At 41.2% G+C, this 26,654-nt stretch overlaps 1 protein-coding gene across 1 annotated transcript; it reads right to left on the reverse strand.

Annotated features, from left to right (window-relative positions):
• Nucleotides 1-19,763: 19,763 nt before the first annotated feature.
• On the reverse strand, nt 19,764-26,355 carry LOC106562006 (cytochrome b-c1 complex subunit Rieske, mitochondrial). The gene is made up of 2 exons (XM_014126521.3): nt 26,076-26,355; nt 19,764-21,073 (listed from the first exon to the last, which is right to left on the reverse strand). Exons 1-2 carry the CDS (start codon nt 26,284-26,286, stop codon nt 20,463-20,465), a joined length of 822 nt encoding a protein of 273 aa, XP_013981996.1. The 5' UTR covers nt 26,287-26,355; the 3' UTR covers nt 19,764-20,462.
• Between the last annotated feature and the right edge of the window lie 299 nt (nt 26,356-26,654).

Here is a 26,654-nt window from a genome sequence, read left to right on the forward strand (position 1 = left end):
AGTATTCATGCTTCTCATTACCGCATTGCTGTAGGGAGTGGAATGGTCAATTAGAGTGACGATTAAATGTACTGGATGTATTTATAATGTACAACTGCAAAACACGCTTTAATACAACGAGCACAATGTTACGATGAAGGATCAGCCATTGGAAACTAATTCCTTGGAAAATCACCTTGTATTGTTATTTTGAAGTACTATTAGGGTCATTCTGCTCCTGTACACCTTGTTCCTCACCTGGCATAGCCAAGGAGAGTTAGAGACGTTATGTAAATCTCTGAATTGTTCAGATTTGATGCATTCTGTGACTCAGGAACCCCCCCCCCCCCCCCCCCCAAGTGTGTGTCTGTGTGTGTGCGTGCGTGTGTGCGTGTGTGCTTGCGTGCGTGTGTGTGTCAGCGGTACAGTGTAGAGAGGTTTTCATTGAACCTCGTTACTATGCTTAGGGGGCAAGCTGATTGAAAACAGCCTCTCCTTTCCTGCATGTGCTGTGTGCCTCAGACATAACTCACCAACCGCTAATTACACCCCCATTCCACCAAAGGCACAGTGAGAGGTGCCACCTGCTGTGGAAACCTCTCCCTGACCTACCTTGGAGAAAGCCCCTCTGCACAACCCTCCATTCATCCATGGAATAATGAAATATAATACATAGAATGGAACAAATGAGGGAGTTCTGAGAATAGAAAAAGACCCTCACAGGAAATGGTACCCTTGCCAATGCTATTGGGAATAAGTTGAAATGTATCACAGATGATTGGGCGACCACCTGCGTAATACTCTTAGGTAATTGAAATTGAGGATATGTTCTCACTGGGGTATTTATTTCCCCCCCAAAAGAAAGACATCTAAGTTAACTTTTTGAAATAACCTTTGCAAAGCAAGTACTTTGAAATATGTCCTGCTGAGAAGTGGATTACCTTATTGATTGGTTCATTATTACTCACGCAGTATCAAAGTGGAAAATGATGGAGTGAACTCTCCCCCCCCCCCCCCCCCGCCATCTTTAAGTTTAAAATCATATATTATAATATTTCCTGAATTAGAAACGCTTATTGAAGAATCACTGCATTAGTAGAATAGCTGTGGGGAATGCTCCTTCATCACAAGGTAATTACATTTTACACCTAACCTTAGGTATATTCTTTTGGCCGTGTGATTCATCCAACTAAAGATAACGCACACATACCTGGAACATTCCAATCCCATCCTCAGTACAGGCATACACACCAGTTGGAGGCTGCTTAGGGGAGGACGGCTCATAATAATTGCTGGAAAGGAGCGAATGGAATGGCATCAAACGTATGGAAACCATGTGTTTGATGTGTTTGATACCATCCCACTCGTTCCAGCCACTACCACAAGCCTGTCCTCCCCAATTAAGGTGCCACCAACCTCCTGTGATACACACACGACATACTCTGTATGTATGGCACCTGGCAACGTGTTGTTTGTATACATTCCTTGTCTGTATATTTGGGCTACAGTCGACAGTCTTTGTCTGTATATTTGGATTGAGCTACAGTCTATGCATCTCAAATGATCCTCTGTAGCTCGTGTTGGCACTGTCAGAGCTATGTCAGTCCAACATTTGTACAGGTGACTATATGCGAGGAAAACATCTTCATACAATGTGCACCAGTGACATTTCATTGGATGCAGCTGAATTACCTGGGGGGTGATTGAGCAAAATGTTGATGTTGTCTTGCTTTGCACATTATACACATGTGTAGGGGGGGGGGGGGGGGGCTTTAGTTTTATTTTGGTGACTGCATAGCGGTAAGCTGATGCACTCGCTGCCAGGTTTTGGAAAGTTAAAATGGTTTGGAACCCGTCCCAAAGTGCTGTGCCACATGTTGCTCAGGTAAGTGCAACCCTTAAGAGCTGCTGCATGCGCTCTCCCGCCTTTGGAAAACAATGTCTAGTCTCGTACAATGACGTTCATGTCTTTATGACATGAAACCCCTTTAATAAGTGGGGTAAAATCTGTTTTCACCCTAAAGTGTCATCTCAGTGTGGTAAGCATCAAAATTGTCTTTTTGTTGAATGCCTCATTGCGAATCCGTGATGTTCGACGCAAAAAAAAAAACATGTTCACGCCGACAAGGGAACACATCTGATAGGATATTTATGAGGTGTGAGTGACAGGCGCTGTGGGATCAGTTCTTCCAAGCTCAATCACACAAACACATGCACGCATAAGCATAAACACAAGAACACAAAGGCTACACCTTTGCTGCGGAATATGAGACAGACTGCATGAATTTTCTGCTTTGACAACTGTTTCATGATATTTGACAAACGTTCCATAATATGGCAGTATGCCATACGCCCCCACATGCCGCAGAGGCAATTGTTGCTGCATACATTACAGGAAGTGGGATTTGAAAACGGGACATGTGATTAATAAAAGAAAATGTCATAGAGAGAGTACAATCTGATACTGGTGAAGTTGGTCTCAACCTCTTTTTTTATTTTTCAACATCTTCATCACATTAGTCATCTAACAGACTCATATCCAGAGCGACCCACAGAAGCAACCAGGGTCAACGCCCTGCTCAAGGGCACGTCGACAGATCTCCCCCAAAAACTGGGACCCGTACCAGCGACCTATCAGTCACCGGCCCAAGCTCCCAACCGCCAGGCCACCAGCATTCCAAGATCCCTCCCACACAGTGGCGGTTCTAGACCATTTCAACTGGGGGGGCCAAGCTGGGGCCAGTTGTACTGTTAGAGGGGCCAGTTACATTAGACGTTATTGTCATATCGTTTTCTTCACTGCATTGCAGGCATTAGCAGGCAAAAGACCATGTTCATAATCATCATCGTTGCCACTGTCTAATAACGGATGCAAAAAAAGAACGATAGCAAAAATTTGTTATGTAAAAATTATTTAATACTCCACATTTAGGGGGGCCACAAGGGGGTCCAAAATTGGAGTCACAGGGGCACTGCCCCCCCCCCCCCCCCCCCCCAGAACCGCTAGTGCTCCCACAGTTCCCCTCACCCATCCAAGACCCCCCCCACAGTCCCCCCTAGAAAAATATAATTAAATAATTCCATTCCCCATCGTCAAGAACCCCCCCCATGCACCAACAACCAACAAAATAAACAAAAGACAAAAAAGACAAAAGAAAAACAGAAAACAACAGTGCAAAAAACAAAAGACATCAAGGACAACAAAAATCATAACATCAAGGCCAACTGAACATGTTTGAGTGCATGACCGTGTATGTGCACGTGTGTGCATTTTAATGAGAGTCTGTGTATATGCATGTGTACAAACACCTGCACGGCATCAGCCTCGGGTAAACAGGCATTAAAACCTCTTTGATATCCTTGACCGGGTTAAATGAGATGGTTTTGATTCAACATCTCTTCCTGTATAATCAAACACATTGTGACTGTGAGACCCTATAATATGAAATCAACTGTATCTGATCACCCTCTCTCTCTTTTTAATCTTTCTCTCTCGCTTGCACCCAACATACCATTTCACCGAAAATGACACCCAAATCTAACTGCCTGTAGCTCTGGCCCTGAAGGAAGGATATGCATATTATTGGTACCATTTGAAAGGAAACACTTAGAAGTTTATGGAAATGTGAAAGGAATGTAGTAGAATATAAAACAATCGATCTGGTAAAAGATAACACAAAGAAAAAACAAAACTGTTTTTTTGTATTTTTTTTGTACCACCATCTTTGAAATGCAAGAGAAAGGCCATAATGTATTATTCCAGCCCAGGTGGAATTTAGATTTTGGCCACTAGATGGGAGCAGTGTATGTGCAAAGTTTTAGACTGATCCAATGAACCATTGAATTTCTATTCAAAATGGTTCATTGTGTGTTCAAATGTGTTCAAATGTGCCTAATGTTCAAAATTGTGCACTCTCCTCAAAGAATAGCATGGTATTCTTTCACTGTAATAGCTACTGTAAATTGGACAGTGCAGTTAGATTAACAAGAGTTTGTTAAGCTTTCTGCCAATATCAGATATGTCTATGTCCTTGGAAATGTTCTTGTTACTTACAACCTCATGCTAATTGCATTAGCCTATGTTAGCTCAACCGTCCCGTGGAAGGGACACCGATCACGAAGATTAAACATAAGAATGAGTCTGAGTTTTGTCACAACCCGGCTCGTGGGAAGTGACAAAGAGCTCTTATAGGACTAGGACACAAATAATAATAGAATAATAATAAATAATTTTGCTCTTTATTTAACCATCTTACATATAAAACCTTATTTGTTCATCAAATATTGTGAATAACTCACCACAGGTTAATGAGAAGGGTATGCTTAAAAGGATGCACATAACTCTGCAATGTTGGGTTGTATTGGAGAGAGTAAGTCTTAAATAATTTTCCACACAGTCTGTGTCTGTATTTAGTTTTCATGCTAGTGAGGGCCGAGAATCCACTCTCACATAGGTACAGTAAGTGGTTGCAAATGGCATCAGTGTCTTAATAGCGCAATTTGCCAAGGCAGTGGCTTCTGATTAAATAAAATTTTCACATAACCGCTTCTTGCAATTTCAATGAGGCTCTCTTGTTCAGGTAAGTGGACTGGAGGCAGTTGTTTGTGTCGTCCGTTTCGGGAAAGTACCTGCGCAATTGCGCACCCAGCTCACTCAGGTGCTTCATTATATCACATTTGATGTTGTCCGTAAGTTTGAGTTCATTTCCCCACAAAAAAATAATTCAATGATGGAAAGACCTGTGTGTTGTCCTTGTTAATGCAGACAGAGAAGAGCTCCAACTTCTTAATCATAGCCTCAATTTTGTCCTGCACATTGAATATAGTTGCAGAAAGTCCCTGTAATCCTAGATTCAGATCATCCAGGTGAGAAAAAACAACACCCAGATAGGCCAGTCGTGTGAGAAACTTGTCATCATGCAAGCAGTCAGACAAGTGAAAATTATGGTCAGTAAAGAAAACTTTAAGCTGGTCTCTCAATAAAAAAAAAGGTAAATACTTTGCCCCTTGATAATCAGCGTTCTTCTGTATGTTGTAAAAGCGTCCCATATCATTGCATATCATTGCATATATGCCCATATCATTGCATAATGCAAAAAAACACAAGAGTTCAGGGGCCTTGCTTAAACAAAGTTAACCATTTTCACTGACCTGTTGTCTGATACAGCCCTCCCAAGAGGACATGTCTATCCCCTCTCCTATGCGGAGACCGAGGCCATGGAGACCTACAGGAGAGTCTCATCTCCACGGAGGGAGTGGAGATGGAGGAGCAATGCATCAGCACAGTCTGTCACGTCCTGACCAGTAAAAGGGATTATTTGTTATTGTAGTTTGGTCAGGGCGTGGCACGAGGTGTTTGTTTTGTGTGTTTCGGTGTTTTTGGTTTATGTTCTATGTTATCTATTTCTATGTGTTTATCTAGTTTTCTATTTCTATGTTGGGTTTTTGGCAATGACCTCCAATTAGAGGCAGCTGGTTGTCGTTGTCTCTAATTGGAGGCCATATTTCGTTGGGTTTGTTTTCTCTTGTGTTTTGTGGGTGGTTGTTTCCAGTATAGTCTGTGCACCTTACTGGACTGTTTTCGTCGTCAGTTTATTTTGTTTAAGTGTTTTCTTTAATAAAGAAAGAAGATGAGCACTTTACCCGCTGCATTTTGGTCCAATCCTTACGACGCCCATGACACAGTCATGCAATGGCCCATCCGTAATTCCGTGAAAGCAGTCCAGCGATTCCTGAGGTCCGCCAACTATTTTCAGAGGTTCATCCGGGGCTTCAGCACAGTGGTCGCGCCCCTTACCTCCCTGCTGAGAGGAGGTCCCCAGTGGCTCCGTTGGATGGCGGAGGCGGAGAGAGCGTTCGAGACGCTGAAGGCACGTTTCAACACTGCTCCCGTGTTGGCACATCCCGACCCCTTACTCCCTTTCATCGTCGAGGTGGATGCCTCCAAAGTAGGAGTCGGGGCCGTGTTATCCCAGCGCAACGGAACCCTTTCAAAGCTGCGGCCCTGCTCTTTCCACTCCAAGCAGCTGAGCCCCGCCCAGAGAAACTACAACGTAGAGGACCGGGAACTCTTGGCAGTCAAGAAGGCTCTGAAGGTGTGGAGGCACTGGCTAGACGGGTCCAAACACCCTTTCCTGGTGGGGACGGACCACCGCAACCTGGAGTACATCAGGGCAGCGAAGAGGCTAAACCAGAGACAGGCCAGGTGGACTCTATTCTTCACCAGGTTCCAGTTCAAGATTTCCTATAGGCCAGGCTCGAAGAATGTGAAGACGGATGCCCTGTCTCGCCTCTATGACGCAGAAAAAACATCACCCAAATGTATAGCCCCGTTGGAAAATCTAAATGGACTGTTTGAGAATGTGAATCACATTTTCGCATTACGCGTTACGCGTACCCCTGCTTGGGAATAGCCGTTCTAGAATAATGAGCATTATTTGATTCCGTTTTTTCTTGAAAGCAGAGGGTTCACTAATTAGTATATTTTGGATGCTGAGAGTGCTGAAACTGAGGTCTCTGACATGGCCCTTGACGAACGGCTTAGCTTGTGTTTTGATCATTGCCCCTATGCCTATTGGTTCTGTGGCGGTCACTGTGGGAAATCAAAACGACATTTAATTTGCAGTTACATTACTAATATTTAAATTATCCGCACACATCTGTCACAGCTTTCCGTCAACTTAATGTCCTCATAATAAAAGACATTGCCTAGTTAAAGAAAGGTAAAACAATATATATATAATAGTAGTAATGCACCACCATGTGAGGAATGATTGTTATGAAACAGCAACATGCATACACATCATGCATAACACAAGGAAATTAAATGATTGAAAAATAATTGCACACTTTTTTTAGAAGGGCTTTATCAAAATATGCTCATGGTACATACTGTAACTCAATCCTGCTCAAAAGGTATGATAAGCTGTCACGTCCTGACCAGTATAAGGGGTTATTTGTTATTGTAGTTTGGTCAGGGCGTGGCAGGGGGGTGTTTGTTTAGAGTGTTTCGGGGTTTGTTGGGCTATGTTCTTGTTAGTCTATTTCTATGTTAGTTTTAGTATGTCTATTTCTATGTGGTGTTTATTGGGTTGACCTTCAATTGGAAGCAGCTGCTCCTAGTTGCTTCTAATTGAAGGTCCTATTTAAGAGGGGTGTTTTTTCTATGGGATTTGTGGGTAGTTATTTCCTGTTTTTGTGTTCGTGCACCTGACGGGACTGTTTAGTGTCGTTTATTGCGTTTTGTATACGTGTTTATTTTGTTTTCCTTCTTTAATAAAATAAGAAGATGAGTTTACCCGTTCCCGCTGCGTTTTGGTCCAATCCCTACGACACCCGTGACATAAGCTCTCTGTACATGTAAGCTAAAAGAGTGAGCGTAGGAGTCAGTCATACAGAATCTTGGAATGCTGCTTTGGTACGACAATGAAGTCTCAGATTATAAAAGATTAATATCATAACTAAAGCTGGGTGATGGAAAATTGATGTATACAGCTCCCTTCGAAAGTCTATTAACAGAATGTTTTGCATAGTCTCAATGTTTTGCATACAGGTTTCTGTAAATTATTTCAGAGAGCCCTGTGAAGGAGAGTTGTTTCCTTGTGGAGATGGAAGCGCCACAGTGTTGAAAGGCCATGGTAGCAGACCCAGTGACACAGCACTCCTTACTGAGATCACTAGGCCTCATCACCTCCATGTGTTATACACCCTAGTCAAAAAGGATAATTGGGCTTAAATAATTTATTTACTTATTGGGCTGTTGTAGTTATTTATGGATTTTCAGTAGCCATATTTTTACCCCTCTGGCGCTTTTCAATAATAACAAATAAACGTGTATTCCCTTTGAAGTAAACAACAACACATATGCAAACAAAGACACATCCACTCGAAACCTCACAGTAGGTATCCATTACAGCAGGTATCCATTAGAGAATGTTTCTATTACAGCAGGTATCCATTACAGCCGGCATCCATTACAGCACATATCCACTGCAGCAGGTATCCATAGCCTTTAATACAGATGCGTCATTCCCCTGGAAGATCTCTCTCCATCTCTCTCTTCCACCCTCCCTCTTTATAGCGTTCTCTTGCAGCAGCAGAGTTCCCAGGTGGGTGGGTTATTGATCGTTGGAGGAGGTGTTGCCTGAAGTGACAGCATCTGAATAACAGTCACACAGGGTCTCCACATCAATACCGCTTCTACTTAGCACTTCCACTTGAGCACATACAATTTGTTTTGCATAGATATCAGTAATTGTGCAGCCCCAAATTACTGTACGGGATGCATAGTATGAAGATCTACAATCATATTTGGCATGGTTTTATTTCCCTCAAGCCTATGTGAATGATCATGCTATGCACAACAACTGATTTTGTCAGCTATTTTAGATTTAGTCTTTAGTCTTAGTTCCATTTTAGTGATTTCATCCTTTTTAGTTTTCGTTATCAGTCGACTAAAACTCAGGACAATTTTTGTCTAGTTTTAGTCACAGTCATTTTAGTCACATTAGGCTAGTTTTTCCCCCCATGAAATATTATCTGAATGTTTTACCTTTAACTTCCATCATGTGCATATTAAAGTAGTCCTGCTCAACTAGGCCTACTATCCCCTCATATAGCTGGCACATTGCTGTTGTGGCAGAATGTAACAAAGCCAGCCATGGTTAACTATGCTACAAAGCATAGGCTACATATTACACAATTTAGGCATACAGCTCTTTTCTTCCCATCATTACCTTAGGATGGAGGTAAATAACAGTGATTCCCATAAAAACGGGAGAATCGGAGCTTTCCAACAATGGCAGAAAAATGATTGTACTCCTAATATTCAGCAAAAAACATGAATATGTCCAATCGGCACTAGCATTTGCAAACCGGGAGAGCGAAAACACAGATGAATAAAAATAGAGCTTCTGATGTGATCAAAGCAAAAACAGCCTACATGAAAGTAAGAGAGTGTGAACATTACTGTTTCTAGTTTAGGTTAGTTACAATTGAAGTGTCCTGGTTGTGTAGAAGTTCAAAAGACTGATGAGTGATTGAAGTAACCGCCTGGGAGCTGTGTGGAAGAGCCGGGCAGATTAGCCCAATCAGACCTGCGCAACCGAAATATGCTAATTCCTCCAATGAGAGGATTGCGTTACATATTTTGAAAAGCTATGCATGCTTATGATTGGACAACACAGATGAAAATGAGCTTCATGTTAAACTGAATGTCCATTCGTCTCACATGGATTTCTGGTCTTTTCACGTTTACGTCAAATAAAATGAAAGCTCCCTTGTTACAGTTATGTTTTCTTTCTTGGCATCAGGCAAAATAGGTTGTTGACAAATGTTTTTGGTTTTGTTTGCATGAACTGATATCCAATTGCATTCACAACACAAGTGTTACACTTTAATGTCCTTAGCACTTAAATTGTCATTTGAATCACCTGTTTGAAGAGTAAATCGGCCATCAGATTAACAAACAAAACCTACCGTAAAGTTAATAGATTGTATGTACTGCTATTGTCCTTGCTAATAATAATATTTATCCTAATGGACGTTACATTTGAAAGTCTGTCAACACACCTATGAAAGAGTGCAGAGTGCTTGTGAAGATGGGTGCTAAATGGACAGACAGGTTCACCTAGGGGTCTAGAGAGGAGGGTTTAGTTAGGCTGTCCCTGTTAGAATATGCTAAGGTTCTTTAATAACTGGATTTACTGGATTTGTGTGTGTGCGTGCGTGCGTGTGTGTAGAGTAGAGGAACACACCTACTAAGTCTTGTTTTCCATACAGTACAAGTTACTCTCTCTTCCTGATTAAACAACAAACACATTTTATGTGGTTGTTGTTCACCTGTGTCTCTAACTAAACTCTATTTGTTTCCTTGTTGTATTCAATCATGTGGACAAAAAAAAGGAATATAAATGCATTACAGTAGTCTATAACAATGTGTTAAACCAATGAGGGGGGGCATTCACGAGTTGGATTTGGTAAAGACCCTCCGTTTATCTTCCAGATGTTTTATCAGTGTTTAATGATTACTGCAGAAACGAGCATGCATAATTAAAAGAGAACGAGTTCTCTGAATGCTCGGGGCAGTGCAGATATGGGCCGGGGAAAAGTTGTGAGTTAATTTAGATTACCAATTAAGTCTGCATAGCCAAAGTCATGAGAGGGAGGAGAAACCAGAGGAGACATAACAGGCCTCAGAATGGAAGGAAATAGCCCAGGCTTGTAAATAGATATATTGTTGTGCTTGTACAAGTTAAATACCCCTTCTGAGAAAAATGCTAAGCAAAGCAGGTTTGGTATTCAGCATAGATATCTGATGTACAGTACCTTTCTTATCTATTTCCAATGGTCTTGACTTCAGGCTTCTGTTAGAGGGAGTTTTTCATATGAAAGCAAGTGGAAAATGAGGAAATGTCCAACAGTGGGACATATTTATATGTTTCTGTGGGAAGGGGCGTGGAACCTACTTCTCATCAACCTCTCTCAGAGGAATGCAGCCTAACTCAACCTGTTCTGCACCCTCTGCAGTTTGTTGGAGGCTATGAGAAACCCCAACATGCTGAAAAAGAGACATGTAGAGGCCAAATCCACAGCTTCTGTGAATAATGAATGAATCAAGTTGATCCGGGTCCTTTTCTTGGAACTAATTGTGTCTACAAAATACTAAAACACAAAAACAAGTGTCTCTAAAATGACTAGGTACGTAGCAAGCAAAATAAAATAAAATACATTTGGAATGACATTTTCATCTATTTAGTCACACAAAACACAATAAAAGGAATTTATAAGCTTATGATGCATTTTTAGCTACTAAGGATGCAGTGTGTACCATCTGGGAATATTAAAGACACTTTTTTATAATGCATAATATACCATATGTTCTAGTTGACAGTAAGTAATAAAACATATAATGATGTGCCTGTCCTCCAAAACGTTTCCCCCAAGCCTACTTCACAAAAATTCTACAATATGTTACTTCAGACAAAACATCATACATCCTAAATTACTGATATAAAATTTAAGCAAAAGTAAACATATCTTTTCAGGTAAGATATTCTCATGCCAGAAGGGCAATGCAGCAGCTTGTCTTCTATGATATTCTGCTCTAGTCTGTACCTGAGATCTGTAAACAGACCACCTGACCAGCACCTCTTCTGTTCAGTGGCTGCCGATGATGAATCTGTGAATCATAAAAAACAGATTGCCTCTGCCAGCATCCGTACAGAGAAATATATTTGACCACGCCACCGCTGCCATAGCAGATGTGCTAACCCCTAGCCTGTGCATCTGTCTGGCTCTTCCCCACCTCATCCTCCATATGACAGTCCTTTGCCCCGCTCCCTCCGAGATGGGAGCGCAGCTGCTGTGTCTCCCAGACAGCGGGCAGAGGTACATGTATGTCTCATCCACCCACCTGTCACCTCGCTGGGGTGATTGATCACCTTCTCAAAGGGGGAGACCAGTAACATGAAGGTTTTAGCATGTCACAGGCATCAAAGCAGAACAGTGTTGGCCCGAGCCTAGTGACCCGCCTATACAAGGCCACATGGAGAAGGAAACACTATCTCTGAACCCCGAACATCTCTGCCCTCAAGCTTGTCTGCTTTACAGCCATGCAATTGTCTGTCACAAAAATGCTAATAGTCTTACAAAAGGCTGGCAATTCAAAACGTCCTCAGATAAGAGATCAATGGCTAGATTCATTTTCATTTACAGTTTGTTCATTTTCATGTTAGTTTGGGCACATTTTCCACTTACAGTGCCTTCAGAAAGTATTCACACCCCTTGAATTGTTCCACATTTTGTTGTGTTACAAAGTGGGATTCAAATGGATATAATTGTATTTGTTTATCAACGATCTACACAAAATACTAATGAAAAACATTCATGAAAAATAAAACACTAAAATACAGTATCTTTATTATAAAATACTCAGCCCCCGGGGTACATGTTAGAATCACCTTTGGCAGTGATTACAGCTGTGAGTCTTTTTGGGTAAGTCTCTAAGAGACAACCATTTTCAGATCTTGCCATATATTTTCAAACAGATTAAAGTAAAAACTGTAACTCTGCAATTCAGGAACATTTACTGTCTTCTTGGTAAGCAACCAGTGTAGATAGATTTGGCTTTGTTTTTTAGGTTATTGTCCTGCTGAAATGTGAATTAATCTCCCAGTGTCTGGTGGAAAGCAGACTGAAGCAGGTTTTTCTCTAGGATTTTGCTTGTGGTTAAGCTCCAAACTCCCCAGTCCTTAATGATTATAAGCATACCCATAACATGATGCAGCCTTGCTTGAAAATATGGAGAGTGGTACTCAGTAATGTGTTGTATTAGATTTGCCCCCAAAATAACACTTTGTATTCAAGACAAAAAGTTAATTGCTTTGACAATTTGTTTTTGCAGTATTACTTTATTTCCTTGTTGCAAACAGGATCCATATTTTATTATGTACAGGCTTCCTTCTTTTCATTATGTCAGTTAGGTTAGTATTGTGGAGTAACTCCAAAGTTTTGGATCCATCCTCAGTTTTCTATCACGGCCATTAAATTATATTACTCTGTAAAAGTCACCATTGGCCTCATGGTGAAATCCTAGAGCAGTTTCCTTCCTCTCCAACAACTGGGTTAGGAAGGACACCTGTATCTTTGTAGTGCCTGGGTGAATTGATACACCATTCAAAGTGTAATTAATAACTTCACCATGGTCAAAGGGATATTCAGTGTATGCCTTTTTTTTAAATTTACTCAACCACCAATATGTGCCCTTTTTTTGCAAGGCATTGGAAAACCTCCCTGGTCTTTGTGGTTGAATCTATGTTTGAAATTCACTGCTCGACTGAGGGACCTTACAGATAATGAATTGTATGTGTGGTGTACAGAGATGAGGTAATCATTCAAAAATCATGTTAAACACTAGTCCATACAACTTTGTATGCTCCTGAACTTATTTAGGCATTCCATACCAAAGGGGTTGAATAGTTACTGACTCAAGACATTTCATTTTTTCATTTTTATTAATTTGTAAACATTTCTAAAAACATAATTCCACTTTGACATTGTGGGGTATTGTGTGTAGGCCAGTGACCCCCCAAAAATCTAATTTTAATCCATTTCAAATTCAGACAGTAAAATGTAGAAAAAGTCAAGGGGTGTGAATACTTTCTGAAGGCACTGTGTAAGGAACCATAGTTGTTTGAGCTTCCTTAGCAGGAAGGAGAGTTGAATAGCTTACTGTCATTTCAGTGATAAGGGTGTAATCTGTTACTTCACTAGAGACATTTGTTGTGCGTGTTGGAGAGGAATAACTGCCTCTTGCGAAACATGCCCAGTGATATGCAAGTAGTATCCATTATTAAGTGCTTTAATTCAATTTGGTCAATGATTCAAAATATTTTATGCATCACAAATCACAATTCCATAATCGAATTATCTATTGTCTGATATAAAACTAAATAGAAAAAGAAGTATTTTGTCGAATTCAACACCTCTGAATAATTCAATGAATTGGAAAGAATGTGAAAGTATTTGCCTGTAGATGCATATTAGATAAAATACAATGCCAAATGAAACTTAAAAATACTAATATAGCAAGTAAAAAAATATCCACATATATTTGCACCAAAGAAAACCAAAGAATATTTGCACAAAAGATAAACAACAACACAGATAAAAACAAACAAAAAACGGTATGCAGGTGTAGTTCGATGCCCAAGGGCTTATATGAAAACAACACCACAAGAAAAGCAATATCAAATACATAAGTAGAACAATAAAACAGGTTTGTTAAAACAGATAACAAAACATACTAATTATGAATGTATAAATTAAATGATCAGTAATCATGAGAAAAACAAACAATATTTGTTTGGTTTAAATGTATGTATGCATATGAGTGTATGCATACGAGTGTGTGTATGAGAGTTCAAATCAAATCAAATTGTATTAGTCACATGCGCCAAATACAACAGGCAGGTGTAGAACTTACAGTGAAATGTTTACTTACAAGCCCCTAACCAACAACGCAGTTAAAATAATTATGAATAAAAAATCAAAAGAACAAGTAATTTAAGAGCATCAGCAAAATAACAATAGCGAGACTATATACAGGGGGGTACCAGTACACAGTCAATGTGCAGGGGCACCGGTTAGTCGAGGTAATGTGTACATGTAGGTAGAGTTATTAAAGTGACTATGCATAAATAATAACAGAGAGTAGCAGCAGTGTAAAAGATGGGGTGGGGTGGGGGGGGCAATGCAAATAATCTGGGTAGCCATTTCATTAGATGTTCAGGAGTCTTATGGCTTGGGGGTAGAAGTGTAGTGCCTTGCGGTCGGAGGCCGAGCAGTTGCCATACCAGGCAGTGATGCAACCAGTCAGGATGCTCTCGATGATGCAGCTGTAGAACCTTTTGAGGATCTGAGGACCCATGCCAAATCTTTTCAGTCTCCTGAGTGGGAATAGATTTTGTTGTGCCCTTTTCACAACTGTCTTGGTGTGCTTGGACTATATGTTAGGCTATATGGAGGAGATTACTGAGTTGTTTGGTTCATCGGTCTGACCCCCAGTCAGATGATGATGATGTTTTGGCAATGGAAGATAAGAATTCCAGAGTATGGTACCTCTGTATCTGATAGAGAATTGACTATGTGAGGTGCGGCAGTGGAGAGGGTGAAGGTTATCACAGTGTCTTGTGTTATATAGATGGATTTCAGATTTAACCTGGAAGAATCCATTGAAGGGCTTACGTAAACTGTCTGAGAGGTATGAGTGTGTGTAGATGAATGTGCATAATTGGCGTACATTAATGTCGTAAACAGACAAGATATTGAGTTTCTTAAACAAAGGTGCAGATGGAGCCAGGTAATTAGAGGTGGAGGCTTTAAAATGGATTTTGTATGATGAGTAATCTGAGCTCATTTCATCTGCGTGAAATAAGCTTATGGTGGGAGTGGAATTCTTTTCTGCCTTTTTGGAAGTAATGAGCTTGCATAACGACACAACTTTAAAAAAAACTTCTTTTTTTTAAATGAAAAAGCGACATTCCACTGGCAATACTGACCTTTATTGAAACACTTCTATAACACCCACAACAAGGAATAATTCAGAATTCAAAGAGCACAAGTCCCATGGACACCTCCACACCAACAGTCACAGACAGCACCATGAACAGCTCAGCAGTAAGAACCATGGACAGTGGTCCTTCTGAACTCCTTTGGCAAACCATCAAAGTGTCCCCACCCCGTTCCAATGTTTACAGTCGTAAGATTAGTACAAACTTCTTAAAATACATCAACTGAATCCGTTGTTTATGGGCCAGAGAGAAAAGTATGTTATATTCTCCATGAGGAATGGCAGTAGCAGTTAATTGGAAATGCCAACTGCGATGAGTTCAAAGAAGTGTTAGTTACACTGATATAAACTACTTTAAGATTCCTGCTGAGAGTCACGTCCCCATCACTCAAAGAGCAGTACTTCTCTTTCCCTAAGAGATAGAGAGCATGAGCGGGGTAGAGAGTAATATACAGAAGTAAAAGGGGGAAGGGTAGGCAGAAAAAGGCTGAGTGAGATAGCGAGATTAAAGTGTAATACATAGATAAGATATAGATATGAGGCACACAAGAAGAGTACATGAGGAAGAAGAGAAGTAAACTATATAGAAAGATAGAGAGACCCTGTCTAAAATGCTGTTATTCAGTGACGAAGAAGGCAAGAAAAATTGAAACAACTCCACAGAAGAGCCAGCTCAACAAACTAAATGATAGAGGACAGTGATTGCTCATTCAACGCCGCCGTGCCCCTGTCTGTGACCCGGAGCAGTTCCCGTCTTCTGCACAGAGAGGGGATGATTCAGTTGTTGCTGTTGTTGTTGACTGACAGGATTAATGAGGTGGTTTACACGCGCAGATCAGCAGCCGCTTGTGAGAGCATAAAAGGGTTTAGTGCATGAGGAGGAAAAATAAACTTATATTAGGCTTGATTATCCCGTCCCGACACGTCAGCTCCCCATGCGCTCCGTTCCCACCGGAGAATCATTTTCATCTCAATTTGTGGCACTGCGTACCACCGGGTGCCGGCAGTCGCTTTATGAAACTCCAGCTGCAACCAACATGGCAGAGTTAGCTGAAAAGAGGAGATCAATTTCCTCTAATGATCTGACAGTTTCTATGTGATGTCTCAATTTACACTCATTCATTCAGATTGGTGAGGCTTTATTTTCTAGAGTGAGTGTACAATTGCACATTCTGCTACACTTCCCACCACAGACAAATAACACGCAAGCGCCCATACGATCAAAAAAAGATAAACAAGGACAACAACCACCCGAGCCACTGCCTGTTCACCCCGCTATCATCCAGAAGGCAAGGTCAGTACAGGTGCATCAAAGCTGGGACCGAGAGACTGAAAAACAGCTTCTATCTCAAGGCCATCAGACTGTTAAATAGCCATCACTAATACATTAGAGGCTGCTGCCCTATATACATCGACTTGAAATCACTGGCCACTTTAATAATGGAACACTAGTCACTTTAATAATGTTTACATATTTTGCATTACTCATCTCATCATATGTATATACTGTATTCTGTCCTATTCTACTGTATCTTAGTCTATGCCTCTCTGACATTGCTCGTCCAATTATTTATATATTCTTAATTCCATTCCTTTCCTTTAGATTGTGTGTATTGTTAGATATTACTTGTTAGATATTACTGCACTGTTGGAGCTATAAACACAAGCATTTCGCTACACCCGCAATAACATCTGCTAAACACGTGTATGTGACAAATAAAATTTAATTTGATGCACACACTTATAATCATCATTGTCTTGGTAAGTTAAAGAAACCAGGCATTTCCCTTGTGTTTTTTGTACTTCGGTAGTGGTGCATCACATGTGGATGAGTGCATGACCACAGAAGTAGCAGAGACATTGAATGTAGCTTACTATCTGAAGACATCGGTATTCAGTCTGTGATGGGAAGATGGACATCAACTCAGCTGTCATGACTGTGTAGAGGGAAGGTCATTCCACCACCGTTGGGTCATAAAAAGAGCTGTGACAGGGATGAGAGCAAGGATGGAAGTGCCAAGTTTCCAGGGGTGGCAGAGCAAAGTGGTCAAGCCAGGGTGGAAGGTCTGATCACTGCCTGGCTGCAGGTGAAGGGCAGTACCCCTCACTGCTCTAGGCCTGTAGGCAAGCAACAGGAACCGGTGGCAGCATCTGAGCATATTCCGCTAGTAAAATGAACAAAAAAGTAGAACGCAGACAAAGTAGCAGAGTAGAAGGCTGCCCCAAAATCTGAAATATGTTACAAACTGCCACCAGGAACCAGTGAAAATAGTTGAGGAATTAGGTGACATGGGAGAATCTGAGAAGTTAAATCACTCAAAATGCAATTAAGACATTTTTGTTCACTGAGAGACAAAGTCCGAGATGACACGACAACGAAACATAAAAAAAAAAAACAGATTTAATGAAGTTGGAAAAAATACATTTCCAGCTATGTTCAACAGTGAAACGCCTTATCACTATGCAAAGACACGCAACACAAGTTCAAATGAATCACGAGATCCAAATACACTTTCATCATAATCTGATCACCCTAGAGACAAGTAGAGGATTAACATGTTCATTTGACACATCAGATTGGGGAAGATTAATACAGTTTGCAGCTAATTGTTTTCTTTTTCTGGTTCCATCGTCAGTAATGAAAAGCAATATACTCTCTTCACTCTTTCAAGATGACTGCGCCAGCGTCTTAGAGTTTTCGGACAAACGCTACACTAGATGCTTACACCATGCAGCTTTGAAGAGATGAATTCAAAGTAGTCCGCGAAAAAGGGACTTGCAAAGAAATATAACGAAGGGGAAAAGTTGAACTGTACAAACAGTATATTACCTCCTTTGTTTTACATGGATCTGAGCCAGGCTGAATACAATTATCCTAGCTAGCATCTTACGTGTTCCCTAGAATAGCTTTGAGACTGCAAGTGGTCAGCTGAATGAGGTAGCATGAGAGCCCTTCGGATCAGCAGTCCATTCAAAAGTAGGAGTTTCATTACATAAAAAAAGGTGCATTAGAGAGCTTTACAGACATGCACAATCATTAAGTACTGACCTCAGAGGAAGTATGCAATGTTCAAAATGACTATGACCTCTAAGAATTAATGATCAGATGGGTTGAAAGCACCCTTAACAGTGGTATATTGAAAGCACCCTTAACAGTGGTATATTGGCCACATATCACAAACCCCCGAGGTGCCTTATTATTATAAACTAGTTACCAATGTAATTAGAGCAGTGAATATAAATGTTTTGTCATACCCGTGGTATACGGTCTGATTTACCACGGCTGTCAGCCAAATCAGCATTCAGGGCTCGAACTACCCAGATTATAATCATATATCAATCACACCTGATGGTCAAAGGGGCATCTGGCAGGCAGAGTTGACATGGCACCAGTGAGCAAGCCTGTGTCTGGCCGGGCAGGTGGCGTGTCAGTCTATCAGGAACAGAAGTCACTCTAAGCAACAAGGCAGAGTGAGGGGGTTGTACTGTGGCGAAAGTCATTAGATAATTAAACCACAGGGTGACGTTTTCAAGTTTTAGAAAAAAGAAAAGTATTCTGAAACCTTATTGCGCAGAGGAATTATATGTTTTCTGTTGACAGGGAATGCTATGTGAAAAGCTACAGCAGTTGCTTAATTCTCTATAAAATAGGCCTACAAATAGATGTTCCATTATTAATTAATATACATGAAATTATATGTAAATAAAGTGCATTCTACAAGTTGGCTTGGTTGGGAGCAACCAAGCCAACTCCTCTGATCCTTTCAGCTCCACCCAGGAGAATGGGCAATTTTTTTAATTTTTTTTTAAATAAGGCATTGGTTAGAGGTCTCTACATATATTATGATGTGAAAGGCTTGTCAAAAAGCTGTCCCCAACAACGTGGCTGCTTTAGAGAGCACAACATCCAGCAACATTACCCATTTGGCATTCTGGAAATTTGCTATAGCCTTCTCCCTGACATAAGTTTTACCAACCAATCCGCAGTATGAATGCCAGTGGGGAATTCTGTATCAACGTCACACCTACAACCTGTTTCATCGTACAATGCAAAAACAAAATGTACAATAGATGGCAATTTACAACCAATATCAAGTGTAGTTATTGGAGTCTTTGTGGAATTCCAAGGGGGACATTTCTTCAAGGTTGACCCGAAACAGTAACAGGTCACGTCAATCCTATTTAATGTACACGGATTGCAAGGAATCCATCGGGATAAAATAAATACGCACACAGGCAGTTATGCATAGCTTGTCTCTGTGGCCCCGGAGAAAGGAAGACATCAAGCACTTTATTATTAGCTGGTTATTAGTCAATGAAGCGTGGGAATGCCAGGCGGGTTGGGCAGTCATTTCTCTCCTAATCACCAGAGCTCTTAGTCAAGACCACCTCAGACACCAGGCCTCTCTTCATACCAGACTATGACCCACCTTGAGCGGTTATCCTTATCTATAACTAGCCGACGTCAACCAGTCATTTATAGGAACTAAACCGGACCATACTTTTGACTTGCATGTCAAATCAAACGAGGGTTCATGTTATTAACCCAGCCTGATAGCTAAATGAAATGTACTCGCAAATCTGAGGTTTGCTTTAGCAGGTGCATCGGAAATGTTCAAATGCCATTCAGACTAGAGAGAGGCAAGCTGCTGCTGTGTACTGCACTTGCAAACCAGTCTGAGCTGCAAGCTGTAAATAGCACACAAAAGAAATATGATTTTCTGTGAAAGATTTATTAGCTTAACATGAGTATACATTTTTACATAACTCTGTAGGCATAACTCTGTAGGCAGCTCAATAATAGAAAAATATAATGTGACTGTTCTGTTGCTTTAGCATTGATTTAAACACTCAATGCCTTTGTCAGCCCATACTCACCCCTTTTCTTTCTTGTATAGAATGTGTAACGTTAATCTATGTGACGGCGACCGAAACAAAACAGGGATATCGATAGGAAGAAAATATACAACCTTTCGCAATATTACCATTAAACAACTTTACCTAGCACTCTAAATCGTCCCAACAAAATCTGAGACAAAACCTTTCCTGTATCTCTCTGAAACTGAACATAAAGCCATCATTCATGACATTAACCCTTGAGAATCACCTTCGTACACAATTCTAGGTAACTGTCTGTAAGCAAGTGTATGTTTTTGGGTCAATCCCCTTGTACCTGCACTATTAAAACATCATTACTATTAGGCGAAATAAACCCCATCATTCATTTACAACCAGGTCGTATTTTGGTACAGTATTAGATTTAGTGGAGATTGGGAAATAAATAACATGAGGTTTTCAATCAGATAAAATGTACATTTATTACTTACAATATACCACCCTGAAACAGAGTTTGTGCCTGCTAATGGATGGAATAATGAGTCAGATAGAAACATACTGATCTGAGTCCAATAATTTAGCCTACAATTACTGTGTCCTCATCTGGGAACTCATAGTAGGGCACCTCCAGGTTGAGTGGGGCTGGGCCTTTCCTGATGCGGCCCGAGGCATCGTAGTGAGATCCATGGCAGGGGCAGTAGTATCCGCCATAGTCACCAGCATTGGCGATGGGTACACAGCCCAGGTGGGTGCACACACCGATGACAATGATCCATTTTGGGTTGGCGACGCGGTCCTTGTCGTGCTGGGGGTCACGAAGCTCAGCCATATCCACAGCTTCCTCGGCGGCGATCTCTTTCTCAGACCGGTGGCGGATGAACAGAGGCTTGCCCCTCCACTTGAAGGTCATATTCTTGCCCTCTGGGATCTCTCCCAGCTTGACCTCGATCTTGGACATGGCCAGGACATCAGCTGAGGCACTCATGGAAGAGATAAACTGTGTGGCCACGGTCTTGGCTGTGTAGACACCCACCACAGCTGTGGCCCCGGTGACAAGGTAGGAGAAGGTTTTCCTGGACTCGCTGCTCTCCTGAGAAGATTTATTGGGGTCAAGCAACTCAGGCCGACGGTAATCAGAGAAATCTGGCACCTTGATGTCAGTGTGAGCGAAGCGGACTGCAGCTTTAGCTGAAAAATAAAACAAGTTGTCCATTAGATAAACAATCAAAACAGTACTAAGAGATAGGAAAGTACCAAAGGGCACATTATAGCAGCAGATGCATCCAAGTCAATAGCTAATTAGATTGTTCAAAAGTCAGGTTTAAATCCTCAATAAAGTAGCTAGCTAGCAAGCTTTCTAAGTTAGCTAGCCCATTAGCCGGGGCCTATTCAATATGTCTTGCAACGAAAACCGTTTAAGAACCAAACAGAGCAAACGTAACGAAAAGGGACCTTCCTGAATTTGCCCAACAGAAACCCTTGTTTCATTGCAAAACGTTTTGCAACAGACTAAACATTTTACAACAAAATGCATGTAATGAATACACCTTTGGCCTACATGTAGTTAGCCACCAACTCCCTAGCTAAAATGTAAGGTTAAACTAGTGACCAACAAAGCACTCCTCACTCTATCCAGCAGATTCCAACTCTACCATTACACTTGTTTACACCGAGCTGCATTGGGATCAGAATGCAATCATGGTTACATTAAGACACCGGAAACGGTATTAGAAAAATGCTTGTGCTTCTAGTTCCGACTTTGCAGTAATATCTAATAGAGGTCGACCGATTATGATTTTTCAACTTCGATACCGATTATTGGAGGACCAACAAAGCCGATACCGATTAAATCGGCCGCTTTTTAAAAATGTGTAATAATGACAATTACAACAATAATGAATGAACACTTATTTTAACTTAATATAATACATCAATAAAATCAATTTAGCCTCAAATAAATAAAACAAACAAACATGTTCAATTTGGTTTAAATAATGCAAAAAAAAAAAAAGTGTTGGAGAAGAAAGTAAAAGGGCATTATGTGCCATGTAAGAAAGCTAACGTTTAAGTTCCTTGCTCAGAACATGAGAACATATGAAAGCTGGTGATTCCTTTTAACATGAGTCTTCAATATTCCCAGGTAAGAAGTTTTAGGTTGTAGTTATTATAGGAATTATAGTACTATCTCTCTCTACGATTTGTATTTCATATACCTTTGACTATTGTATGTTCTTATAGGCACTTTAGTATTGGTAGTGTAACAGTATAGCTTCCGTCCCTCTCCTAGCTCCTACCTGGGCTCAAACCAGGAACGCATCGACAACAGCCACCCTCAAAGCAGCATTACCCATAAAGAGCAAGGGGAACAACTACTCCAAGTCTCAGAGCGAGTGACGTTTGAAACGCTATTAGCGTGCACCCGCTAACTAGCTAGCCATTTTACATCGGTTACACCAGCCTAATCTGGGTTGACAGGCTTGAAGTCATAAACAGCGCAATGCATTGCGAAGGGCTGCTGGCAAAACGCACGAAAGTGCTGTTTTGAATGAATGCTTACGAGCCTGCTGGTGCCTACCATCGCTCAGTCAGACTGCTCTATCAAATCATAGACTTAATTATAACATAACACACAGAAACACGAGCCGTAGGTCATTAATATGGTCGAATCCGGAAACATCACGTTTATTCTTTCAGTGAAATACGGAACCGTTCCGTATTTTATCTAACGGGTGGCATCCATAAGTCTAAATATTCCTGATACCTTACACAACCTTCAATGTTATGTCATAATTACGTAAAATTCTGGCAAATTAGTTCGCAACGAGCCAGGCGGCCCAAACTGCGTGCAATGAACGGAAGAGAAGTGACAATTTCACCTGGTTAATATTGCCTGCTAACCTGGATTTCTTTTAGCTAAATACTTTGTTTATTGATTTTAAGAAAGGCATTGATGTTTATGGTTAGGTACAGTCGTGCAACGATTGTGCTTTTTTTCGCAAATGCGCTTTTGTTAAATCATCCCCCGTTCGGCGAAGTTGGCTGGCTTTGTTAGGAAGAAATAGTCTTCACAGTTCGCAACGAGCCAGGCGGCCCAAACTGCTGCATATACCCTGACTCTGTTGCAGAGGTGACACAATTTCCCTAGTTAAAAGAAATTCATGTTAGCAGGCAATATTAACTAAATATGCAGGTTTAAAAATATATACTTGTGTATTGATTTTAAGAAAGACATTGATATTTATGGTTAGGTACAAGTTGGAGCAACGACCGTCCTTTTTCGCGAATGCGCCCCGCATCGATTATATGCAACGCAGGACAGGTTAGATAAACTAGTAATATCATCAACCATGTGTAGTTAACTAGTGATTATGATTGATTGATTGTTTTTTATAAGATAAGTTTAATGCTAGCTAGCAACTTAACTTGGCTTCTTACTGCATTCGCGTAACAGGCAGGCTCCTCGTGGAGTGCGATGTAAAGCAGGTGGTTAGAGCGTTGGAGTAGTTAACCGTAACGTTGCAAGATTGAATCCCCAAGCTGACAAGGTAAAAATCTGTCGTTCTGCCCCTGAACAAGGCAGTTAACCCACCGTTCCTAGGCCTTATTTGAAAATAAGAACGTGTTCTTAACGGACTTGCCTAGTTATTTTTTTTATATATAAATAAAAAATATATATACAAAAATTAAAAATAAAATTACAAAAAATATATATAATTTATTAATTTTTTTTAATTACAAAATCGGCGGCGAAAAATACCGATTACGATTGTTATGAAAACTTGAAATCGGCCATTCTGATTACTTGTTAAATATTAGAGGTCGACCGATTAATCTAACAAATTCACAACAACTACCTTATACACACACAAATGTAAAGGGATGAATAACAAATGTAAAGGGATGAATAACACAAATGTAAAGGGATGAATAAGAATATATATATATATGGATGAGCGATGGCGTGCGGCATAGGCAAGATGCAGTAGATGGTGTAGAATACAGTATTTACATATGAGATGAGTAATGTAGGATATGTAAATATTTTTAAGTGCCGTTATTTTAAGTGACTAGTGATCCCTCAAATGTAAACATCATTAAAGTGACACCTTCATTAAGTCCGTTTATTTAAGTGGCCAGAGATTTGAATCTGTATGTTGACAGCAGCCTCTCCATGTTAGTGATGGCTGTTTAACAGTCCGACGGCATTGAGTTAGAAGCTGTTTTTCAGTCTCTCGGTCCCAGCTTTGATGCACCTGTACTGACCTCGCCTTCTGGATGATAGCGGGGTGAACAGGCAGTGGCTCGGGTGATTGTTGTACCTGATGATCTTTTTGGCCTTCCTGTGTCATCGGGTGGTGTAGGTGTCCTGGAGGGCAGGTAGTTTGCCACCGGTGATGCGTTGTGCAGACCGCATGATCCTCTGGAGAGCCTTGCGGTTGAGGGCGGTGCAATTGCTGTACCAGGTGGTGATACAACCCGACAGGATGCTCTCGATTGTGCATCTGTAAAAGTGTTTTAGATGACAAGCCTGTTGCACCTTCTTCACCATGCTGTCTGTGTGGACCATTTCAGTTTGTCCGTGATGTGTACGCCAAGGAACTTAAAACTTTCCACCTTATCCACTACTGTCCCGTTGATGTGGATGGGGGGTGCTCCCTCTGCTGTTTCCTGAAGTCCACGATCATCTCCTTTGTTTTGTTGACGTTGAGTGAGAGGTTATTTTCCTGACACCACACTCCGAGGGCCCTCACCTCCTCCCTGTAGGCTGTCTTGTCATTGTTGGTAATCAGGCCTACCACTGTATTGTCGTCTGCAAACTTGATGATTGAGTTGGTAGCGTGCATGGCCACGCAGTCATGGGTGAACAGGGAGTACAGGAGAGGGCTGAGAACGCACCTTTGTGGGGCCCCAGTGTTGAGGATCAGCGGGGTGGAGATGTTTCCTACCTTCACCACCTGGGGGTGTTCTACCTCAACGCATGGATGGAATATGCCACTGTACTCAATTTTACCTTACGCCACACTGATACATCGAGAAGATTGAAATACTGTTTCATCTTCATGCTAGCTAGCAGTAGCCATTATGGAATGGCAAATCACTTTGAACAACAAAAGAAGCTGATTGTAATGGCTGTGTCAACCAAAATGGCTGCAGTGGCTACTGCTAGCTAGCATGAGGATGAAAAGGGCAGTTTTCTGGGAAAACAAGCAGTATTTCAATCTTCTCGATCTATCAGTGTGGATTAAGGTACAATTTGGAGTGCAGTTGCATATCCCATCCCTGCATAGAGGTAAGCTTTCTAACCAATATATTACGCCAGTGCCATGGTGCCTTAATATATCCATCATTGCGTTCTGACCACCAGTGCAGCTCAGTGTAAACAAGCTTAATGGTAGAGTCGGAATCTGCTGGCTAGCATCTCTAAGACCCACCTGAATGGGTTATGTAATGTTATCTTAACTAGAACTATAAAAATACGACATTACTACATCAGTAAAGGTAGCACTAGCTAGCTATTTAGTTTGCTAACCAGGTTGTGACTCCACACTGCAGTCAGTTTCTAAACCCAAAGGCCCAACATCGCGAGACTTCGTGGAAAGCTTGCAAAACAGACCAAGCAGACCAGGCCATGCGCTAGTTAACGTCGACACGGCATCACCTACAAGCATGATCCGGGATTTTTATTGGAGAAGCAGTTTCTGACCATCTTCATACTGTACGGTCTTTGCTGCAGTGCTAACCTTGTGCCACCATACTGCAGTGCTGCTCCTGCAAGTTACATCCTAGCCTCGTTCATCATGGACACCCCACTTACTTACCTAACATGAAAACGAAATACTTGTTCAAATATTATTAGAACCAATCGATATGTGAAATTAATTGTTCTTCTACCCAACACTTTGTTTGGGTAGGGGGGGGGGGGGGGTCTAAGCATTTGGTCCCGACCTCGCAGTCAGCTACCTTAGTTAGCTAGTTAACTACTTGGCTGGCTACTAGGCCGCGTGAACACTAGGCTGATTTATTAAACAACCCTCTCAGGTTCTACAGCATACACACTGGACTTTGGTAAACTACAACAGCAAGTCCTAACATCTTATGTCAATGACTCTTCCACATGTAAAACAAATAACCCGATTATTAACGTTAGCCATTCCATACTGTTAGTTAGCTTGCTTGCTTAGCTACTTACCATTTATGCTAACTGATACTGCCGGCCCAGTCTTGGGGCTCTGACCGTTCAGGGACTCGCGGGTTAGGAAAGGTTTCTTCGTGTCTACCAACACTTTCTCTCCCTTTACAACCACCCCTGGAATAAGTGCTTTTAGTGGTCCAGCAACTGCATAGTTCGTTGCCTGCAAGTATGGGGAAAATGCCCCCGAACGAGCGGCAAGGGACATCATCTTTTAAGCGAGATGGGCTCCTTGCAATGCTAGCTAGCTACGACCTGGATTGTGCAAGGGGCGCAAGCGCTGTCAGACGTAAGCACGCAACACGTCAAGTTACGAAATGACGTCTGTCACAAGGGTTACCTTTTTTACTGTGATGAAATTAATTCATGAGTAAACTAGATAGTTAGCTAGCTTAATTGTTAATTGCAATGATTGAGTCCAAAATGTAAACATAGCTGGCAACATGACTTTGTAAGCTTTGGCTGTTATGTTGCTAGGTAAAAACTCTTGTGTGTGTTTGTCCCATTTTGTTTCTGTAGGCTGATGCAGAGTCAGAGAAGAAAAGGTGAAACTGTATATATACACCAACATCGTTGGCT

This window comes from Salmo salar, chromosome 11, assembly GCF_965601325.2.
Source record: "Salmo salar chromosome 11, fSalSal1, whole genome shotgun sequence".
NCBI lineage: Eukaryota > Metazoa > Chordata > Actinopteri > Salmoniformes > Salmonidae > Salmo > Salmo salar.

Coding starts and splice junctions, on each gene's coding strand:
- LOC106562006 (XM_014126521.3), bottom strand. CDS start 26,286: ATGATGTCCCTTGCCGCTCGTTCGGGGGCATTTTCCCCATACTTGCAG. Junction 21,074..26,075: donor AGTATCAGTTAGCATAAATG/GTAAGTAGCTAA, acceptor TTTATTTTTCAG/CTAAAGCTGCAGTCCGCTTC.